This window comes from Amblyomma americanum, chromosome 4 (genome assembly GCF_052857255.1).
Source record: "Amblyomma americanum isolate KBUSLIRL-KWMA chromosome 4, ASM5285725v1, whole genome shotgun sequence".
Lineage (NCBI taxonomy): Eukaryota > Metazoa > Arthropoda > Arachnida > Ixodida > Ixodidae > Amblyomma > Amblyomma americanum.
This window is the reverse complement of record NC_135500.1, coordinates 222,190,833-222,214,518: the sequence shown is the minus strand read 5'-3', so window position 1 is coordinate 222,214,518 and position 23,686 is coordinate 222,190,833. Positions and strand designations below refer to the sequence as shown.

Genomic DNA, 23,686 nt, shown 5'->3' with positions numbered 1-23,686 from the left:
TCGCCTACTGAAATAATGAGAGCTAAATGTATCAAACCATTGCAGACTCGTGCTAAACTCGCGCGGCTTAAACTCATATTTCAACTAATTAATCGACATCTAAGACTGGACACTGCTAAAATACATTTCCCTTTCCGATGTAAGGTCAACGCGTCATAAACATTCACACATGTTAAGTGAGTACCATTTTCATACTGACTGCTTCAAATACTCGTTTTTCCCACTAGCAATTGGAGAATGGAGCAGACTTAGTCCATCCATTACCAATAGCTCATCACTGACAAAATTTAGTATTGCTATTGACACCATGTGGCGGTATTAACACTCGGCTGCTTCTGCTCTGTTATTATACCCCTGGTTATAGACAGTAGACAAGCAAGACAGTAGAGTTCTTAAATAGTCACTAGACAGTCTAAGACCTCTTCCACAATGGCGACAGCCGATGTAGTCACCCTCACTTTTTAACGTCGAGCGCGGAAAAATGCAGTAACCTAGGTTTCAGATGCGACCATGTTTACTTCATTTAGTAATACTGTAAGCCTTGCAAGTTTCTTAGAGGAGTGGGAACAAAACAAAAAGTACGGGTTGCTAACAGTGCATCCAGAGGAAAAAATGATCAAAGATAAAAAAGTGTAGGCTAACAGGAAAGGCTACACATTAGACAGACCTAGTTCGGAAAAAGAACTGCGGACGGTTTGCACATGAAAAACATTCACTCCGCGAAATAGCCCTTTAGGCCACCAGTCATAACGCGGTTTTGTTAGACGGGCGAAACTTGTTGATAAAAAAAAAAATCTAAATCTTGGCGACAAATACATTGCCACATTCCGAGGTCGCAAAGTCGCGTGGCAGTTTATTCCATAATTCTATGACTGATGGATGATGTTGATGATGCATTTTTATGGCGAAAAGGCATCTACGGCCAAAGAGCGCCATCGCACAAGGTACTTTCGACTACTCGAGTTGGAGTCAAAGACCCATTTTCATTTTCCAAGCATTTCAACCTTAAGCAGCCGATCACCAGGCAGGGGAAAGCTTGTACCCATTGTGTCACCGGTGGGTATGCGGCGGCACTGGCGATCGAACCCCGCACCTCCCGCATGCGAGGCGGATGCTCAAAACACTCGGCCACCGCTGCGGTCCGATGACTAACGGAAAGAAAAAATACTTTAATGTGCTACAGCGGGAGGTATGCGACCTGATACTGATTGGACAACAAGGAAGAGTCACAAGCACAGCGCTCGTGTTTATGTCTCTTCCTTGTTATCCCGCCTGTGACGCTGTTATGTGCCACGAACCAACTGTTGTAGGTACGAATTGCGGACAAAAGATACACACAGGAAAAAGCACGAGGGAGACTGAAAGAGCGCAAGCTATCAACTGGTGTTTATTAGATTCAGTGCCGCTTTTATAGGCAGTGTGCACACGTGCCTACGAAGAGGGGAAGGAGAGGAAAAGAAGGCAAATCAACCCTGCGCGACAATCCATCGAAACCGCTCTAAAAAATTCTTTTCCGCGTTGTACAATGAAACGGAGGTGTCACTCACACAGTCATCACCTCTTGCCTTGATGTGGTATGCCTCTAGAAGTTCACGGGAAACTTATTGTCATTACTCCTGCCCAGAATTCTGATATTATTTAGCAGTGGCTCACAACCCGTGCATGCAATGCAATGAGCAGGCAAATTTGCTCCTTCTCTATTCCTAATTGAGCGCTGATGCTCCCCTGCGCGTTCATTTGCCACAAAGACCTCCGGTGATGTTGTGCGCTTTTTGAAATCCAACGCCCCTATAGGCTATGCATTCTCTGTAGATGTGGAGGATTTGTTTTATTCCGTGCCTCATGATATGTTTGTTGCCGTCAGAGAATGTATTGAAAGGAATGGTGAAGTAAGTTTTCGAAACTCAGCCGGTGTGCCAGCAGACAGCTTTATTTCCTTGCTAGAATTTTATTTGCAAGCCACTTTTATTTCTTTTAACGATGACCTTTACATTCAACGACAAGGCATTTGCATTGGATCCTGCGTTGCCCCGACCCTTTGCAATATTTTTTTAGCCGCTATTGACCGATCCCTGAATCAGGTGTTTAGTAAAGGGTGTACTTAAGGCATTTAGATACGTTGACGATTTACTAATTGTTTTATCTAAACAAAAAACCTTGACCCCACTCATTCAGTGGATAGCATTTTAACTCTTTTTAAACGTTATGGGAAGGGTTTGAATTTTACGCACGAACTTCCGAACCATGGTTCGTTGCAATTTTTAGATCTCAACCTAGAGATTGGATTGCATCACTTCTGCTGGCATTACGCACCGAGAGCGCAGAAAGGGCTCCTTCCCTATGATTCTGCCCACTCGAAGATAGTTAAGAGAGCCTTAATCAGCTCGTGCCTGGAATCATCTCTGACGAAGTCATGCCCGCATGCAATGCACACCAGCTTTCATAACCAGATAAACAGGCTGCTTTCAGCCGGCTTCCCCTGCGAGGTCATCTCAGCTGTGGCCGAGAACCTTCTTCGGAAGGTAAAAAAAGGAAACCGCGCCAACAAAGAGGAGCGATTGCCGCGAAGAAAGACTACGGTCGTCCCGTATATGCACAAGGTGGCCCACAATATAAAAAAGTGGCTAATAGGCATAACGTCCCTGTGGTGTTTTCGGCGCCACGCAAGCTAGCTGGGTTGTGCCCAAGGATCAGCGCGGAAGGCGCTCGACAAAGAGCATGCGTGTTAAAGCATGCGGCACAATTTGTAAAATGCGCCACGGGCGTTGTGTACCTCATCCCGCTCAAGTGTGGTCGCGTGTATGTGGGTCAGACAGGACGCTGCGTGAATGAACGCGCAGGGGAGCATCAGCGTTCAATTAGGAATAGAGAAGGAGCAAATTTGCCTGCTCATTGCATTGCATGCTCGGGTTGTGAGCCACTGATAAATAATATCAGAATTCTGGGCAGGAGTAATGACAAAGTTTCCCGTGAACTTCTAGAGGCATACCACATCAAGGCAAGAGGTGATAACTGTGTGATGGACACCTCCGTTTCATTGTACAACGCGGAAAAGAATTTTTTGGGGCGGTTTTGATGGATTGTCGCGCAGGGTTGATTTGCCTTCTTTTCCTCCGTCCCCTTTTCGTAGGCACGTGTGCACACTGCCTATAAAAGCGGCACTGAATCTAATAAACACCAGTTGATAGTTTGCGCTCTTTCAGTCTCCCTCGTGCTTTTTCCTGTGTGTGTCTTTTGTGCGCAATTCGTACCTACAACAGTATGCGCCAACTCGCCCAACAAGAAGTTCTGCTTAATGAACCAACTGGCCCGGCTAATTCAACTCCTGATACTCTTGCCACCGTTTGTTCTGGCTGAGCGCTGATATGGCGGTTTCATCTACTCGTGATATGAGTACAGTCATTATAAAGAAGGTACAGAAACTAAAGAAGCAACGTGTCGCCGGATCGGCAAAATTTGAATGTTTCCCCTGTTGCGTAGTGTGGTCACACTGACGTCACGTGAATCCTGCGAGTAAACAAACGAATTTTGAATTCGTTCCAACTGACTAACAACGTACGTTTGGTGCGGATTCCAGATAATACTGCTGTACTAAAGTACTGGTTGTACTAGAGCCTTATAACTTGCTAGCTTAGATAAGGCAGGTGCCAGTGCAAGTTCCGTGCGAAGATATATCAGCTACCTATATGCCTTTGTGCACGTCTCATTAATGTGAACGCGTAATTTTAATGTGCTTGTGATTGTAACCTCCAAGGATATATCTGCGTTGGAAATTTTAAGGGCGCCTTTTTTCCAGTTATACACACGGATGAGCTTTCTGCCGCGTTAATTTCCATTCCCCACTCTCGACACCAACTGGCAATGTTAGATAAGGAGGAATAGAGTTATGTTAATTGTGTGCACTGTGGTGTAGATGACGCAGTCACCTGCAAACAGTCTTACCGTTACATTAGGCTCAACATGAGACTGAACGTCGTTAGCGAGTTTTAGCAAAAGAACTGGGCCTAGCACGTGACCTTGTGGAATACCTGAGTTGACATCTAACTCTTCAGACTAATATTCATTTATGATAACGTAATGTCGGTGGTTTAAGAGGCTGGCGGTTATCCCGTGCACTATGTTAGTGTAAATCATGATAGTCTTCAGCCCGTAAGCCACAAGCCACCGCGGTGTCTCAGTGGTTGTATTGCTCAACTTTTGAACCGAAAGACGCGGGTTCGATCCCGACATCGGCGCTCGCAGTTCGATGGAGACCAAATATTATAGGCTCGTGTACTGCGCGACGTCAGAGCACGTTAAAGAACCCCAGGTGGTCAAAATTATCCCGAGCCCTCCACTACGGCGTCACTCATAGCCTGACTTGGTTTGGAACGTTAAACCCCATAAAGCATTCAGCCTGACAATTAATTTGGTGTGGGGCGCCCTGTCAAATGCTTAGGAAAAGTCTATGAACATTTCGTCAGCTTGAAGTCTGGAGTTAATTACTGTGGGAAAGTAGTGTGTTATTTCGAGTTGAGTTTTGTTACGGTAGAAAGACCTTCACGAAATGCATGTTTGGAGTAAAGTAGATTGTTATCTTCTGGTTTGGCTTATGGGGGTTTAACGTCCCAAAGCGACTCAGGCTATGAGGGACACCGTAGTGAAGGGCTCCGGAAATTTCGACCTCTGGCGTTCTTTAACGTGCGCTGACATCGCGCAGCACACGGGCCTCTAGCGTTTATCTCCATCGAAATGCGACCCTCGTAAGCAGATGGACACTGCCTTGCTGACAATTCGCTCCGTGATTTTACAACAGCAACTAGTGAGCGAAATCGACATGTTAGCGTTTAAAAGTTGCTTGTTGCCTCCTTTGTGATTCGGAAGGACATTTTCACGAATCTAGTCCGTCGGTAGGGTGGCTGTTTGAAGGGGCACTGTAAAAATTCAGTGCAAAAAAGGAGTGATCTGTTCTGCGTAGCACCGGACAAAAACATTTGAAAGATTGTCGGGACCCGGAGATTTCTTGACGTCAGTTTGTAGCAATAAGTGAAGTATTCCTTCTTGAGTTATGACTACTTCAGACATTGATAACGCAGGATCAATCACAGCTTCACTTTCTGCAAGCGTAGGTGTACGCGTAAACAGACAAAGTATCTGCAAAATGCGTCGGTCACAGTGCGAGGTCCATCAATCATATTTCCATTTACTTCGATCTTAGTCACTGGATTCTCGGACATGGGTAGGTAGCGAAAAAGTTTTGTGTGTGCAGCCTCATAAAACTGATCAGTGTCTTTCAAAAGGAAACATCTCTTGCGTTCCGAATAGCAGTTTTCAGCCCATCATAAAGTCGACGAATGTCTTTGCGTTTCTTTGTTTCCCATCCTTTGTTACCTTCGTTTTAGCTGGACTGTGCTGCGCGTAATCCATGGGCGTTTTGCACTTTTCAGTTCTTCCCAAAATGTGCCAATAAGGCCTCTCAGCCATGGATTGTTCACTGTACCATAGATTTCAATCTGAAGCTCGGTGTTGGCAACCGTTTGAAGCCTCGCAGCCGGAGCGGCCGGTGCCCAGGTGGGTGATCGAGGTCATGTCACCTTGTGAAGTCGCCACAACCTGTCCACCGAATTGTGAGCAAGCTGGCCACAGTTGCAGATGGCAGTGAAATAAATGATTGGCCGTGAGGGCTGCCCGGGAAGACCAACCTGGGACTCAAAAGCCCCACCGGTGGCAGCACTTGCCATCGCAGGGCAGTGGCGCATCTCTGCACCACTGCGCCAGCAGTCGTATGAAGACTCCCAGCGGTCTTTGAATGTAAAGTATAAAATGGCCAATTCCGCATATATGTATTAAAGAAGAGGGAATGCGGTCACTGACCATGTCATGAAATTCAAAGGCATTTCGGAACCTCGTACGGGTTCCTTGATCACTGAGCGGGACAAGAAGTTGTCGCGACTTATATACGTAACACGTGGCGCAAGGAGCGTGCGTAGATGAGTGGCATGGCTCCTTGCACCCGGTCCATGGTAGCTGGTGTCGATTCGATGATTAGAGATTCCATCAGCCGCCGAGATGACACGTTCCTTTCCTTCGCGATGACTGTGGCGTGGTCCCAGTCACTCGTATGAGTATGCTCTTGCACATGCTCGGCAATGGCGTTCGTCGTGCGATTATTATTTCTGACGTCACGTTTGTGGTCGTTAAGCCTTCTGGGGAACTTTCCTGTTTCGCCAACGTAAACCTGGGGGCAATCAGCACATGAGATCTAGTAGATGACACCTGGAAATGCTTCAATCGGCAGTTTGTCTTTCACGCTCACGAGCTGGTTACGGAGCTTGCTGGTCGGGATGTGGGCAATGAGCATGTCATATCTTGAAAACAAGCGCGATAGTGCCTCGCTGATTCCCTGCCCGTAAAGAATGGCAGCACGCGCCTGGAACGTCTTGTTGCTTTGTGTTTCCGGCTGTAAGATCCGCTTCTGAATATTGTAGACAAAGCGACTAGGGTCACCGTTATTAGTCAGTTCTCGGTGAATAGTCCTCAGCTCGTTTCGCAATGAATTTTCATCTGAGCATATGCGTAGGCATGCGGCCATCTCTATTCCAGAAAGTGAAACACTCGTCACATTGCGGTCGCGTCTCGTTCGATCTACGAGTCCCCGCGCATATGTACAGCTGTTCTCCCAACGGTCTGCGATTTTGTGTTCCCAAAACGGCGCGTGCCTACACTGAAGGTTACGATGTTCTCAACTGTGGATTGATGATTTTGAGAATGACGACGCGGTTCTTAATACGTATTCTCCGGGCCAAGCATACAGACTAGAACAAGCCAGGTTAACACTACAGACTGCTATTTACAACCGGGTTAATCACACTTCTCAAGTAGCTAAGATTATATGGCACTGAAAACAGACTAGATGACAGATTTTGAATAACTGATCACGCCTTGACGTCGGCTCGCGCTTCAAGGGGTGATCAGGGTAAAAAAAACAAGGACCAAGAAAAGCGACCGACGGCTGTTTCACCCTATATTCATCGACTTTCGCACAACCTGAAGAAAGTGGCCAGCAGGTATCAGATTAATGTAGTTCTTTCTGCTCCTTGCAAGCTGTCGAGCGCGTGCACCTTGACCAAATAAAGACTGGTTAAAAAGCAGTGCAAAAAGAATAAAAAAAATCCCCGCCACTGAATGCACGGCTGGTGTTGTGTGCGTTGTGCCTCCAAGCTACGGCCAGGAATATGTCGGCCAGTCAGGTCAGTGCTTTAACGAAAGAGTGATGCAGCACAAGATTGCTATAAAAAACGGTTATCGCAGCCGCATGGCCACTCACTGGAAAGCTGCAAATGCTGTCTCTGTTTTCAAAACACAACATTCATTGCAAGGTCTAAAGACAGATTAGAACGTGAAATTATCGAAGCATATTACATCAAGCAGAGGGGCCATACCTGCATAAGCTATTTGTGTCGCTGTCAGCAGAAGAGATTAGTTTTCCTAGTTGCTCATTGTCAACGTTGTAATCATTGCTTTGGTCCTTTTTGGCACGTGCGTCTTTCTTAAGTCACCCTTTGTATCGTTTTTTGCTTGTATCTTTTGCCTGCTCGTGTGGCTATCAAGTGGTTTCCATGAATAAACTTAGCTGGAAGTTGTCGTCAGTCATGTCTTGTGTGTGTTGTCTCCATCTTTTCGCGCCAGTAGGCTTTTGAGTAAACCATGCCATGCTACAACCAACTCGCTCACATGAAAGTCGCTGTCCACGACGCGCGCCGAGCGAGGGTCTATACGTAACAAGCAAAGCACACCTCCCAATGGACAGCACTCCATGGCCTTAATAGACGATAACGCAAAGATTAAGAAAAAAGCGCAATCCACCTCAGGACGCGCGTATGCGTTTCCGGAGGCGCCAGGTAAATCGAGCTCACACGGCGCTAACGCAAAGTTCCATTTCGGCCGTCATTCACATGCAGGCTAAGCGATATTTCTGGCCGTGAATCTATCTTTCAACACGAAAAAGCCAGTAGACAGTGTCGCGAGGAGCAGCTTACGATCATGAGTTTCGCGCCAACCTCCCTTCCGCGCGTTAGGAACATAGCAGCACAGACATAATTGGCATTCCGCTGCTTGAAACGAAACTTACAAACGAGGCTAGGAAGTTATCGCTGCGCACATAATCTGTTCTGCACACACAGCTCGGATTAGAGTGGTGTAGGAGACAAAATAATAAAACATAATCGTGTAAACTTACCGTGCGTAGACGATTAAGTTGGATTTTGTTGAAAACGTAATCGACGAGAGAAAACACCAACTTCTCGGACGATATCGGATCGACATATACGCGCACACAGTTGTTTGCAGCACGAGTGATTTTCCGCCGTCGCGCCGTAAAATGAGTAAAACGTGAAACAGAAACCCATTTCACCATGCCAACAGGTATGTTGATTGTACTGAAGGCATCGTTTATGATATACCACTGACATGCGGCCGTTTTTACGTCGGTCAGAGTGGACGATACGTGAACGAGCGTTTCCGAGAACATGCCAGCAATGTGAAACAAATGCGGGAAGCTTTGGCAATTCACTGCCCGTGACTGTGAATATGAGGGTGGCGGCCATTGTGTTCCGGATTTCCCACAATCAGTAACTGTCCACCGGCATCCTTCGCAAATCACAAGGGAGATATTGGAGGCGCTAGAGATTGATAGGACGGACAGTGGCTGCGTAAGAACGCCATCAATCGGCCTTTTTAAAAAAAAGAAAAATACGGGGATGATGTGTCTGAGCGGAAATCGAGTGACATGATTTTTTGTATGCTCCTGTCATTGTTAGTTTTGTCCTCCCCCCCCCCCCCCTTCTTTTTATGTGCCTATATATCCGATTTTTCGATGTTTCTAATAAACGTTAGTTGGAAGTTAGCGCTTTGTCCTTCGTCTTTCTTGCGTCCGTGTGTTTTTTGTTTTTTTCTTCGCGCTTTTCGTCTTACAAGTTTGTGTATAGCTTGCCGCCGTGTTTGCCGGCCGGCTGGTTCCAGTGGCCGCCAGCCCATGGGACCATGATTCGCATTCTCGCCAGGAGCGAACTTTCTGGCAGCCAGCGGGCTGGCCGAGCGCGGTAAGTCGATGGGGCCCAGCGTGACTAGGCGTGCCAGTCGCGTATCACTCTGCCGCAGGCATTCTTACCCCTCGAGGTCTCGATGACGGAAACGTGGTGAGAAGGAAGTGCAGGCAGTCGCGGTATTTGAGCTTTGTCACAGCGGTCGATCCTTGCTCTAACGTCGCCTAATGACGAACTAGCTTTCGGGCGCGGACATAGGCAGCGCGGAGAGGCGAGCTAGCTTTGGCAGCCTTGCACGCTGTGCATAGAAGCGCACCGAAAGAATGCTAACCTATGCTTGCTGACGGGCGCATGTATGTATCCCCAATTATTTCCTTTGTGCAGTCGCGTTCTGCTCCTTGCAAATATATTTCTGCCGCCGAACCGAACTATGGTGCCCAGGAATGCGCGCAGCTCGTGCAGAGGGGTGACCTGCAGCTGACCCTGCCATGTTCTGAACCGATTGGAAACGATGCGGGCGTACGAGACGGCCTCCCTGAAAACGCATCAACGGAGAAGTCCCTAGCTCTGCAGCTGCACAGCACTTTCGAAAAGGAAGCCCTGCTGCACATGCGACTCGCACAAAGAATGACTGGTTAGGTCACAAGGGGGCCACCTGCGGGACGTGGAAGGAGTGGGCAAAATTCCGGACGAGCCACGCAGGATGATGTTTGGGTAGCCCCGATGCCAACCCTCGGCTTCACGCGGACAGAGACGAAGCTCGGGTGAAAGCGTTGGAAATAAGCCTGGAGAACAATTGAGGAGTGTTGTACGTGGACGCAGCTACGTAGGAAAACCACAGACAGAAGGCAGTTGCGACGGTGGTCAACTCGAGACACAAGAAGGTTGCCAGCGCATCGATTAGAGACTGCTCTATGACGGAAACGGAACATGGAGCCGTGGCTCTAGCGGTGGCGGAAGGCTTTTGGAAAAGACAGTAGCTAACAATTCTGACCGACTCTCAAATGGCTTGCCGGAATTTTAGGGACGGCGGGGTGAGCAAATCTGCAATGCGCGTACTACTTAAAGCGACTTGTGATGGGATACAAAACACTTAGGGAGAAATCAGTCTATACAGCACAGGATTATATGGGTGCCGGAACATGCGGCGATGGTGGAGAACCAAGAGGTGGTTTTGGTAACTCGAGGATATGTACGATGTCCGGGACATCCGGCTTCGGGGAACCTACGCGGGTTCCTTGCGAGTACTCGGTGATCCTCGAACATTAAGGGGGGGGCGAAGATGCGCACCGATACATAAGAACTGAGCAAAGAAGAGGCGGATACATATGTAGAAAAACTCCAGACTGGGACGTACACCAATCTGATATATAGGAAACATCATTAATCCTAAGGTATGTCCGCATGTATGCCCGTGGTGTGGGGGAATACCCGCGATGTATCACATAACATGGGCAAAGATTGACGCGGTACAAGTGATACAAAAACCTCGTATGGAGCAGTGGGATGTAATGCTGGCCAGCGACTGCTGTGAAGACCAACGTGCTCCGGTACATCGTGTTATACGGGTGGCAGAAGCAAGTGGAGCCCTGGAATAGGGGCACCAGCGCTGAAGGATCCATGGGGACTCGGAGGAGCAACCGCTTAAGAAGAATGCTTTCTTATAGAAATAAAGTTATGCATTCACTCACTCATACATCATTAAAGCATCCGCACATCGGGCCCATATGCGATCTGTTACGTTTTAGTGGTGTTCGAACTCGAGTTGTGGGAAACAAGGAACAAAGAGCTTAACTGCGCTCATCCTGGTCCAACCTTCTTTCTGCCACATCTACCTGCGCAGTTTTCAAACAACAGGTAATAACTGTAGGGCCTAATTGCTCACTTCAATGGCCCTTACCTGAAGCAAATTTGGTGCATTCGTGCATAATTTTTTAATTTCTTGAATGCATTTAGATATAAACGGCGAACGAGTATAGCGGGCGTTCCCGGTACTCACAAGAATGTGCACATGTATACTTCCTCCCAGAAAATAAACGGATCTTGGCGTAGTTAATCCACCACATTATGCGCAGAACTTTACAAGTACTTCGTGGTCAGCCTCCTTGTAATTATGTCCTTCTTATTCATTTTTAAACGGCCAAGCTAACGAATTTTCTTTTCTTTACACCCTGCAGCTCATTTACCCTTCCGCTGCAGTGGTGTCACACGAAATAATTCTGCTTCTTCTCTGAGTATTTAAGCACCTCTTGTTTCACAAATGTGTATTCGGGCAAACTACTCAGGAGGTTCCAGCCACCCTCGCCTAAAATGGCGCTGCACGAAAGACGTTTTTTTCGCTCCCTTCGCGATATACCTTGTTCGCCTTGCTTCTGCTGCCTGAAAATGAAACTGCATGCACGTTCGTTGAGGCTTCTCCGAATGTGCAATTTCTTTTGTGTGCCGCATAAAGGCGGTTTAGTTTGTTGTGAAACGGTATGGTCCTTTCGAATCAAGGTTGAGGAAATTGGCATTGCTAGGGTGTTGAAGTGCGCGTTCGAGCCAGAGTCGAAGTTTTCATAAAATGAACGCTCCTAACGAAAGCAAGAACCGCATTCGCGTTTCTGACGCCAGGGGCATCGCGCAACCTTTCTCCGGGGGACAATAGCATCTCGAGTCAAGTGACGACACTCGACAAAATCGCGCTTTCCAACCGTCGGACCCGACAAAACAAACAAAAGGCCATACCAAAAAAAAATTATAGGGTTTGGGGGGGGGGGGGGGGAATCTTTTTGATATAACTTCTCTGTCCGTGGAATTTTAGCGACAAACGAGACATACCACAAGACGCCTACTCTATCTGTGGCCGCCATTCACATAACCCTGCTTTCTATTCTGTTTTCTATGGTTGCATTTTTTTTGCCCCCGCGCAATCCACACGTGTGCTCAGTGTGCAAGTGAAAATCGAGCAGCGGTATAAGCAAAAAGACCGGGAGCGAGATGTTCACGCGAAGCAAACATGTAACCGACAGGGAGGAGGAGCTGTAAAGAAGTAAATGTTTATATGCGATGACTTGTACTTCGGCGTATGCCACGTGCGCCACCGAAGGACGAGGCACAAAGGTAGCTGCAACTTGACTTCATTTACAAAGAAATTGATATTCAAAGGAGGCAGCTGTCGCCGAATTCCCCAAGGCCACATTTCCCTCCTCCTTGCGACGAAGAAGACGTTGTCCCTTCTCGGTGCGTTAGCGTGAAGCCGGCGACCGCAGCGGCGGCGGTGCGTCGAGAACACCATCCCCTTCCTTCGTTCCTAGTTTCCGGAGGCATCGAGGCGCACCTGCCGCATACGAACTGGCGGCTACCGCAGAGGCCCCCGCTTACAGCTTCGTCTTCGGCTTTCTTTTTGTTCATTTCCGTTTTGATTTGTTTGCGCAGAGCCGTCTAGGGGCCGCCGACCCAACTCCCACCCTCCTGGTGGCGCCTCGCAGCCCTGTAAAGAGATTTCTCCGAGGGGCTCTTCTTGACGGACAAGTATCGAGATTGGTTTTTAGAGCGCGCACATGCAGAAGGGGCAGAACGTGCCGGCGATGCGCGTATTCGGGTAACAGTCTTGTCACGAAACCAATCAGCACCCTCGCGGCGTCGTTATAGTGCGACAAAAAAGGTTTTGCGCCATTGTTTGCGGCAGGCATATGTGCAGATACGACCAGAATTCCACTCGGTCGCAGTATTGTGCGCACAATGGATGGCTTGGGCGATCACAGTTAACGCATTTCAGAGCAAGACCTTAAGGTTGGGGGGGTTCAGTACATATTCCTTCAAGAGTTACAACTGAATTAGAGGTAAACTTGACTGAATTGAATTATGTTACGTTCAAATGTGACACCTTCAATTCCCGGCACCCTCAAGTGTTGCTGGAAGCGCATCCCACCCAGCGCCTAATCACTTCCGCCATATCGAGGCATGCCTTCATTCAACCTTTGTCCGTAAAGTTCCGAGACTGAGTCCATTAAAAAGATCGCGTTTAACATTGAAATCGTTTGTGCAGCACTTCTTCGAAATAGTCTCCCCTGCAGTCTATACACAGCTTCTAACGCTTCTTCTCTCTACGCCGTCCTTCTTCTACTCTGTCCGTTGTTTTTGTGCGCTGGTCCTTCGGGCTTCTTGAAGTTTTGGAGACAGTTGTAAAACGCTTCTTTTGGCAGGGCCGTAAGCTCCTTTGTCGTGGCGTCTTGAATGGCCTCCACGCTCCCCATCCAGCGACCATTTAGGATGATCCATAACTACAGCGCAAACGACAGGACAGAGATGAAGAAGGGACGCCACACAGCGCTGTGTGGCGTCCCTTCTTCATCTCTGTCCTGTCGTTTGCGCTGTAGTTATGGATCATCGTAAACACCAACTCGCCCAACAAATGCTTTTGTCGAACTTCATTTCTCGTACAAAGGGCCTTCCTGTATGTGATACTGACCCTCTTCGGTGTGTACCAGTCGTTGCTGCCGCATCGTGCTTTGCAAGAACGCTCGGTTTTTGTATTCGCAAGAAAGTGCTGCCGCTCGAAGTCTTGGTTCTACTGGGTGGCGTTCAGCCCTCTGCCGGTCATGGAAGAAGATTTTGCAAACTACTCAGAGCGGAATGGCAGCAACGGGTGCGAATGTACAAGGAACATCTCAAGCTTCGGGTGCAGCTCTTGGAGGAACCTGCCCACTCAAAGATCCAATGGCGTCAGCTGTCACGGAGCATAGACCTTACCACCGAGTTCCTATGGCAGCAAACGCTTCCCGGCCTTCGTGCGCTGCTGCCGAAGAAGAGTGCACCAACAAGACAACAAGTCCACACCACTGAAAGCATCCCCTTCCCTGGATACGTCAGGCAAGTCCTGGGGCTGGGACCGAAGTTTGCTGTGGAGCCCAAGAAATCCAGACCGGAACTTTTGGCCATGGTAAAGCAAGTTTCCAAGCGGGCCGACAGAGCTGAGGTGGACCGTTGCATTTCGGAAGGTGTGGACATGTTGACGAGGTACAGGGCATCGGGGACGAAGCTACCTCTGCATAAGACGGTTAGTTGGCAGCGCTGTGTGGCGTCCCTTCTTCATCTTTGTCCTGTCGTTTGCGCTGTAGTTATGGATCATCGTAAACACCAACTCGCCCAACAAATGCTTTTGTCGGACCATTTAGGGCTCTCTTCACACGAAGAAACAGGAAAAAATCAGATGGGGAGAGGTCAGGCGAGTATGGCGGATGGGGAAGTACAGTAATGCTGTGCTTGGCAAGAAATTTTGTCATGCCGAGAGCAGTATGCGGCCTTGCGTTATCGTGGAGTAGGCCTCATTGTCCAGATGCCTTTAAGTCAGGGCGACGGCATCACAGTGCGTCGCGCATGGGTTGCAGCACGCGGATATAAAACTCCTGATTCACCGTCTGTCCTTGTGGGACGAACTAGTGGTGTATGACACCTATGGCATTGAAAAAAAATTATCAGCATCGTCTTTGTTTTGGTCTTCTGTCGCCGCACCTGTCTCGACGCCGCAGAGCTTGTGGACCGCCATTCGGCGCTCTGCCCCTTTGTTTGAGGATCGTATTGAAAACACCATGTTTTGTCTTCAGCAGTGGTGCTGTCGATGAATGCAGCATCCTTCTCTGCCTCGGAGAGCAAATCAGCGCTTACTGATGCCCGCGTGTCTTTCTGGTCCTGTGTGAGGGAGTGCGGCACAAGTCTGGCATTCAGGTTTCGTTTCCCCAAGTTCCCACGCAAAATTTGGTGGCATGTTGTCTTACGAATGTCTAGAGAATCTGATAGCATGCGGACTGTAATGGTGCGGTCTTGCTGTACGATTGCCCTGATCCGAGTCACGTTGTTTTCATTCCGTTAGGTTGAAGGGCGCCCCTGCCTTGTGTCGTTTTCCACCGACGTTCTCCCCGAAACGAACCTCTTGTGCCACTCGAAAACTCGCGCCCGCGATAATGTTTCGTTGCCGTAAGCGCCCCAAAAAAGCTCATACGCCTGTGTGGCTGTCTTGCCAAGCTTCACACAGAATTTTATGGTTACATGTTGTTCGAGGTGGACGTCCATCTCTCCACATTCAGTCACAGTAAACTGCGCAGACGGCTAGTGACAACGTGTATTTCTACATGTAGGGCCATCTAGCAGCTGCCACAACAATTAACATAAAGGGCTCAGGTTAGCCCGAAAAGATGGCGCTACACATACGCTCCAACACTTGTTTTGGGGAATCATTTCTAAAGAAGAAAATAACTCAGTCTCGAAACTTTACGGACAAAGATTTTAGTGTAATGGACGACACCAAAAGCGCGCTGTACTGACGACTTCCCCATCAGCGGCGAAGTGCGTGCCCATGGGATTTTCCTTCATCTTGTGGAACAACTGAAACCGCATGTTCCGCGCTGTAATGTGCAAGGACCTTCTATGACGGTATGCTTCCAGATACTCCGAGGTCGGGAAGGCCTTGCGCTGGTCAGATCTGTATCGAAATGATTTGTACTCCTGAGAAAGTAGCCATTCAAATGTTTCATTTCAATTTAACATCTTTCAATTCCATCGCCTAATAATTAAGTAGTGACAGCAATAATAAAGTGGGAAAACTTAATGAGCATCCTTCGCAGATCAAAACTTTCCCTTGCCCTAACCAATGCTACAACTATACTCAACCAAGAAAATTTCTTCTATTGTTGTCAGAGGGCAAATATTTCATCTTTACTTTTGCATTCTTCTCCTGGGGAGGGAGAAGGGAAGGTTTTGCAGGAAAAAATTAAGAGGTAAAGTTTTGCGCCAAGTGGTAAATTTGATCGGGACTCAAAAATCTCTAGAAAGAGCTGTACCCTGTGCGTCCGCAGTTTAGCGTCCTGAAACAGACCTGTCGCTAATCTGAGGAAGACTTGTTTTTGGCAGTTTTGTCGAAAAATAAGGGGAGTATTCCACATGCGCTTACTGCTTGAGCGGGAGGTGTACAAGAGCATCGTCTCTCCATTTGTAGCGGCCAACGCGGGGATGCCTTGTCAGTATGACGCACTTTATATAAAAGTAAACGGAATAGTTTCTCTTCCCTTCCCTGTCATTTTAAGCCAAAAAATCTAAGTATGCACCTCAAGTATTGAGGTGTCTCTATGACAGTACAATCTGGCTCACGAGAATGGGGCTGCCGACACGTATGCGCATTTACACACATGAAAAGGCACAGAGCATCGTTATAACCTTATTTAATGAATGCGTTCCATGGAGGCTATGTATAACGCCCTGTCCCGACGAAGAAAGAAAATTGTGGACAAAATTGGCCTGGCATGATAAGCAGAAAAGTGATTTGTCGCTGGCAAATTTGGTTACTCACACCAACAACTCTGGGAAGTTCGGCGCTTCTTGAATATCCCGCGTTTCCGGTGTGCCACCAGCATTCGCGGTATCCTTGCGGTGCGTTGGCCTGCAGATCTCCTATCGGCAGTTTGGAGGCGCAGAAAATATTGGCTGCGATACTTGCTCGGGCCGTGGGGCACTAACCTGAAAATAGTAGTGATAAGCATGCCATTTGTTCTTTCCGAAATCTCATTGTATGCTACCTATGAAAGCGTTTATTGCTAAGTAATTATGCAGCTTTGTAATCGCCTCTGATCGCAAATGCGCTGGCGTTGTGATTTATGGGGTGATAAGGACATTTTTATGAGTTGTTTCACCTTGCTTCTTTTTTTTGTTTGCGCGATGTAAAATCTGTAATGACGTGCTGTTTTCGTTCATTTTCTTCTTTTCAGGAAATACCCGTTCTACTACAAGTGCCGAGGTATCAGTGCCAAGCGCTCTTACGTGCCATACAATAAGTAAGTATACTTCAAAACTATGCACGTTCAAATCGCGACTTCGTGCTTTTAGCAGGACGCATTACGTGCAGATTCCATTCATGCCGCGTTAGTCGTGTATATTCGAGCAGGGAATCATAGCTCCGGCTGGCCTCTGTTTGTGAATAGGCACCTCCTAGGTCTCTCTCACCCACACATTCAATTCCCCCGTGAGGGTACTGCCCCTCAGGATGCTTTCCTAACTTCTTAAGCCTCTAAATGTACTGAGTTCGTGTTAAAAGACAAAAGGATGACCTTTAGATCCAGATCTCAGAATGAAATCGTTCTACTTAACTTCAAAAAACTTCAGCGATGAAAATTACGGTGCGTTTTCCTTTTTTTTTTTGGTCAGAAAAATGAGAAAGATGCCGTAATGCCACCAGCTGTGTGGCACCCTCATAACTGTTCTGCTAGAAACAGGGTTTTCTCTGTAAAAGCTGGTCTCATTACTCCGCTGAAGCAAGAAGCGCCTGTCTTATTACTGCGTTTGTGCTGTAATGGCGCGGGAAGGGATTCTCGTTTGAAATAAACACGGTCGCCTAAAGCACCACTGAAAAAGCGCTGCTTCTCGTCTCTTTCCTCGCAGGGGTGAGCCCATGACTCTGAAGGAACTGTACAGCGCCGACGACGACGAACCGAAGAACAGGCAGAAAACACCGGTCAGTCCGCCAATTCATTCTGGGTTTTTTTGCGCAAAAGACACGACACAAAAGAAACGAGGTAGACAGGACAGTCCGCCAAGCTCACGCTACCAGTAGACAAACGCAACCGAGGCTTTTCAGTTAGAAAATAAGCGCACTCTTCAAGTACTGGCCATTGCTCGAGAATAGGCTGGCAGCTTCTCAGAGGGCTCGCATTGCTCTTTTCTTGGAAAGAAACAAACAGTGACGAAGCAGCTGTTTTCTGCGCACGTCGTAAGGCAGCAGGTTGAGCGAGTTGGCACTAGCTCATGATTGCAAGAACGTTACTACGTTGGAGCAGAGACAAGGACCGACCATGTACTTTGTTCCTTACCTGGTTTATTCCTATTCCGCAGAAACGTTCTTTCCGTCATGAGCAAATAAACACGGCCGCTTCAACGCTTCCCTTCTCGCCATTTTAAGACACCTCATATTTTTTAGTCTAAGGCAACCTCCATAATCTTTGCCGCCATCTGAAGGTTGTCTACAAATTATCGAATTTGTGCGCCAAATTTGCTTTCCAGCAGCCTCTGTGCATTTACGCAAATTTGCGGCTACAGTACGTCAGGCGCTTGCTTCTGATCATCGCTAGATGCAATTATGTTCGCGCATAAGCTCTTTCGCAAGCTGTCGCAAGTCAGTGCGCGGATTCCTTGCACAAACAATCGGATCCACTAGGGAGAAGTAGTTTCGAAACTTCTGGGTGGGACAAATATGCTCTTAGTGTAAGCGCCGCCTACAGTTGAGATCAGCCGAAGGCATGCGCGGAGAGTGGCCTCTGGACATACTCGACACCTATCGGTGCGTCGCGATCGAGTTCTCTTTGTCCCGGGCGGTCGTCACAAAAGCGTCGCTCTCTGTTTTTCTTCTTCCCTCTTGAAGGACACGTCGTCGGACGCCATAACGAGTTGAATTATGTATTCTCTTTTTGCCGACAGGAGGCGGTGCTAGCCTGGATCCGAGACAGGTACGGCGACGACCTGCTAGACGACCGGCGACCCGAGGGCTCTTTCGAGAGGAAGCCAGTCTTCTGAAGCCCAGAAGGCGTCCAGTGGTCAGCTTCTGTGGCGTTCCCTGCGCTTTGCCCAAATAAAGCCCTGCTGGGCCACTGTATACATTTTGGCGACCTCAAGTAGAAGAGGCGTTCAGTGTCAATCATGTGTGTGCCTGCCGTGTAAACGAGCTCCTGTCGCCAAGGCTCCTTCCACGCTTTCGTCACCTGCTTCGAAGCGCGCTCCTCCCTCAGCGCTTTTGTTGGCACGCTAGAATTGGGGTCCTTTCTGCGCGTCAAGAATCTCCTACGAAGCAGACTCACGCGCAGTGTTAAGGGGAAAAAAGAGCGGTTCAAGTGGAGAATATTTCCGCTTATGATTTGAATAATTCGGTCCTTGCGCGTGAGCACAACTTCGCTTTGAAAAAGAAAAGCACGACATTCATTCCGTGCCATTGTTGAACTAGTTACTGCAAGGAACAAAATCTGACGGTAGAGGGAAAGGATGAATGTCAAGTCCGATTGGTTGCAGATCTATGAGCACCTGCCCTGAATAAGGTTGATGCAAAAATTCGAGGTCCCACTAGAGTCAATACTCCATACAACGGCATTCCGCAAAAATTTCCCAGCTGACAAAAGTTAGTGCAGGGAAACATTTCGGATTTTTGTCAAGCACAGCATCTAACTTTTTTGGCAGTTTTTTGCGGGAACCTATTCAAATGCCTCAAGTTAAAGCCTTAACACATCGCGAAATGTTCAGAAATCGTAGAGTTCAGTCTTAAATACTTTCATTTTAACATTCACCCAGTTGAAGCAGTGTTTGTTTTTTATGTTTTTTTTAATCGTTGGATCTGAAGGTATTGCACAAAACAAATAACGCCGAACAAATCAGCTGATCCATAGAATGTTTGTTCATTTTGTTTTTGCCGAATAGTGCAGCAGTAAAAGCTCAGCATTATTGAACAAGAAGGCATATTTTTACATGTACTTTTGAAATGAAAAAAGAAGTCTAATGCGATTCAGGAAGAAGAGAGCTAACGAGCTAACGATAAATCTTCCCGCGCAACGTATTCCCGTGTATCGTCACAATGTGCTTGTGTACTCAGTACCTATGCCTGGGATGTAGGAATCAAACAGATATCGAATATGTGAAGATAGCACCACGACAGTTCCTACCTTTCACTCTAATGAAGAGGTGTATTCAATAAGTTCAGTCCGATACATTATCGATAAGTTTGATACGTTCAGAATTCAGATAGCCTCGATACGTGCATTTTCATGTTCTGACAAAGCAAGTGCTTGTGCTCCCAGTCAGCAAAAAACCTGCATAAGCGTCTGTGTGGAAGATGGCGTACGCTTAACGCAGCGGATAAAAGCATCTTGTCACCTGTCGGTTCAAATTAGCAAGCCCTCATTCCACAGGTGCCGTGTTGCTTCGTTCAGCTGTTTACAGATTCTTACGATAATATATCCGCTCCTCCTGTTCCCTTCTGTGAAGCATTTTTGTGCTGAGCCTCAAATTTCGCTGGTCTGCACGAAACTGCTCTCCACTGCTTCTGATAAGTCGAACTCATCTTTGAAGCATCGGTCCCACCGCAGGACGAATCCCATATGTTGATGTGAAATTCCTGTTCTATAAAAGCAGCAAAGAATCACTCGCCCTGAGTCGTTCATAAGTCCGTTGCGAGCCTAAGCAGCTGTTCGCGACGCCTTGTAAATCCTTCTGTGCGGTGGTCTCCTCCTTCATGTGTGCCGCGCTCTTGCAGCTGTTCATGTATGTACATATGCGAAAAAGTAAGGAGCGACGTGTCCTTGCCCCCCCCCCCCCCCCCCCCCCCGTTATGGCAACATGTCGCGTAATGCGATACCAAAGAAGAAAAAAAATCCACGCAAAGCGATGTGTACAAGCAGACGACGCCATGCGTCCCCTTTTGCAATCTCTCTCGGCTGTCTGCGCCAAAGTGGTCAAATAAAGCAACCGAAAAGTTCAACTCTATTCTCTGTCGATTGCCTGTGCGAGACACCGCTGCAGTGACACGCACACCCCAAACGCGAATACAACTGCATGGGATCCAGTAAGCTGTCCTTTGGCGCGCTCCCTTTTAGAGGCAGGGTATCCTGCCCAAGTTTCGGAACAGATTTCGATCAATGCTTGACGTCAGTGCATGGTAAAGATCCCCAGGTGGTCGAAATTATTCAGGAGCCCTCCACACCTCTTTCTTCCTTTCTTCTCTCAGTCCCTCCTTTATTCCTTCTCTTACGGCGCGGTTCGGGTGTCCACCGGGGGATGTGTGAGACAGTTACTGCGCCATTTCCTTTCCTCAAAAACCAGCTAACTTTTGCTCTTGGCAACGGAAGTACTGTCCCACAGCAGAGCATAGTAACTTGATGCAGTTAGCAATGAGAGGAGGCTTTTAGACGCGGCACCGGTGGTCTTCAGGTTAACAAATTGAAGGGACTGAAACCTCGGTTGAAATCTTCATAGCTGCTATAGTCGGACACAAGTCAAAGGACTCACTCCCAGCCAATGGCGTCGGTCAATTCTCATGAACCTGGTTGCGTAGCAAATGAAAGGGGGTAGCCCCCTCCCTTCATTGTCGGCGATCACCCTTCCCTGCACTGCCATGCCCATCCCTGCATCGCCACGCTAGCTGGTCCGTGAGATTCGGCCGATGGCACTGGCTGGAAGGGTGTCCTTTGTCCGGGAAAAGGCGCTCTCTTGTTGGCTTGTATCTGTCTATAGAACAAGGGAAAACTTTGGGCCAGTTGGTCTGACATGTATAAAAGGTAAAAGAACCGCGACTTCAGGGCAGCACGTCTCGTCCTGCCCACCTCGTCTTACATCCTGTCCTGAAACCCCAGGGCTTGGGCAGCGTATACCTACCCCTAAAATGGCGTGCGCTAAAAAACAGCTTACTCCATTTCTACTCCTTTCGTTTACTTAAGTTCACCGCCACGCAGCTTGGGCAAATTCTTCTTGAGCGAAACCTGCACTACGAATCACACATGTGCAGTAAACCTGAGCAGTCTTCAGTAACCATGCTGCTACTGGGCGACCCCGAAATGGGGACTCGGCGTTAGTTTCAGTCGTCGTCTGGGGTTCCTGGACACGCTTTTGCACATTGCTCTTCTCCCATCGATGCGCGGCCGTTGTGACCGGACTATTCTTCAAAGCAGCCACACTCAGCCGAATTCGTTTGACCAATGAAACAAGAAAAACTCTTGGATGCGTAACATGGCAAAAACACCCGTGAGCCGCTAAAACCCAGATGGCCTGAATTATTCTGAAATCGGCCAAGAGCTCAGTCCAATATTTTTTGTAACGCTAGAACAGTGACATGTAACACAAACACGGCAAGCGTACAACATGCAGTTGGGCATTGCCTGCGACCGGTTCTAAAGCAGTGTCTATTTATCGTTCATGTCGCTGACGCCGCTCAAGCTTCCACGGCAGTCACGCTGCAAACTGCCCATGAAAGTGCGCTACTAACAGCAGTAGCAATCGAAGCAAAAACTCATGGCACTTTCCCACCCATCATCAGCAGTGTAACACGCACCAACGAGAGCTACAACTATGCAGTTACGCTTACTAGTTAGATTCACAAGTTGCATTTGCATTAACGCAAACCACTCCTCTTAATTAAACGCTACAGCTTGATGGTGAGGCCATGCTTTCTTCCCTCGCTTGATGTGTAGTAGATGCTACTGGAAAGTTCATTTCATGCCAGTTAATGAACCTGGACCATTGGGTGAAGCGGCCTCGGTGCTCCGTGAAACCAGGGTCCTCTGAAGATGTGTGTTGTGCGTTTGTGTGCGCGCACCTGGAGTTTTGGAAGAGTGCGTATCACTTCATCCTAATCATCTATATTTGGAGAAGCCTTCAGTTATAATACCCGGCTAACAACGTCACTTTTGATTAAGGGGTTAGACCTCCTTCTCACGTTTAATTTCTCCTTACCAAAGCCGCGGCAGTGAATATTAGACAGGCCGTATAGTGGGAGAAGGGGGATTAATTTATTAATCTACCGGAATAATTTATTTTGGATCAATTTATTAAACAACTTGGGATTCCCTAAAATGCACCAAAATGAAGTTCAGCAAGGCAGAACATTGGACCAGTTGGTACTTTATACTTTTTCCGTCGTCAAACTGCGCACGAAAACACCTGGACACTAAGAAAGAACGACACGGAGAAGAGCGCACTAGCAACTGAAGCAAGACGAAAAACAGTCCATCCGTCGGCGAGAAAGCGCGCATCTTTTCCACACGAGTCATGAACGCAAAACCCATGGCGCTCTTTGGCCACACATGCCCTTGCGCCATAAAAATTCATCATCACCATTATCATCATCGTTAACATAAAACCAGACAAAACACGATAAAACCACATCATTGAACCAGCAAAAAAAAAACCGAGACAGAGCAAAATCTGAGTTCTTTCTTCTGGCAGTTCGCCTCAGCGCAATCGCCTCGATTGCGAGCGTACTGGCGGTGTTGGATGTAGCGTTCCGAGTCGCTCTCGACGGAACCACGGGTCGGGAACGACGCTTGCTACGACCACCGCCACCACCACAAGGACAGGAATGCCGACTAGTTAGAGTTGGATGATGGGAGGAAAGTAACGAGTGAGTTCATTTGCATTATTTACATAGTCAGAGAACAGAAGTGAACTTCTCTCCGAAGAGAGGATCTTACGATCGGATCATAATGGAGAATCCAAAATGAAGCATCCAGAAGCACCCCAAAAGGAGCATGATCCTTCATTGCACCCGCCGTCCAGTTTTATACAATTCGTCTTCCCTAATATCCCCAGGTTGGGGACGCCTCCGCCGTGGTATGAGTGGCCGAAAACTTTCACACGCACGCACAGACGGACACCTCCACAAACATGGACATGCCCCTGGCATAAGTTGAGCCCGAGAGAGAGGTGGATGAGGTCAGGACCCCGCCGGGATGGTAGGTGACGTCATCTGGTCGGCCAACTCTCCCACGTTCGGCGAAACCTATTATTTCGAAAAATCCGAGGCGCGAAGCCGAAGCACCCCGTCGGGAGATAATCCAAAGTGGTTCTGCCATTAGCGATGCCGGGGAAGCCTGTGGACGAGCCGCTGTGGCGGCATTGAAGACTTCCGAAAGGGATCCGTTCACACGCCGGAGGTCCGTGCC

General features: G+C 48.0%; 1 protein-coding gene across 1 annotated transcript in view; it reads left to right on the top strand.

The window, feature by feature from the left end:
* The window catches only part of LOC144127615 (uncharacterized), a 131,426-nt gene extending 110,912 nt beyond the window's left edge, over positions 1 to 20,514 (top strand). The window contains exons 3-5 of the mRNA XM_077660589.1: positions 16,766 to 16,831; positions 17,436 to 17,508; positions 18,468 to 20,514. Coding sequence (XP_077516715.1) covers positions 16,766 to 16,831; positions 17,436 to 17,508; positions 18,468 to 18,563 — 235 coding nt within the window. The 3' untranslated portion in view covers positions 18,564 to 20,514. The remainder of the gene's footprint in view (positions 1 to 16,765; positions 16,832 to 17,435; positions 17,509 to 18,467) is intronic.
* The last annotated feature ends 3,172 nt before the right edge of the window (positions 20,515 to 23,686 follow it).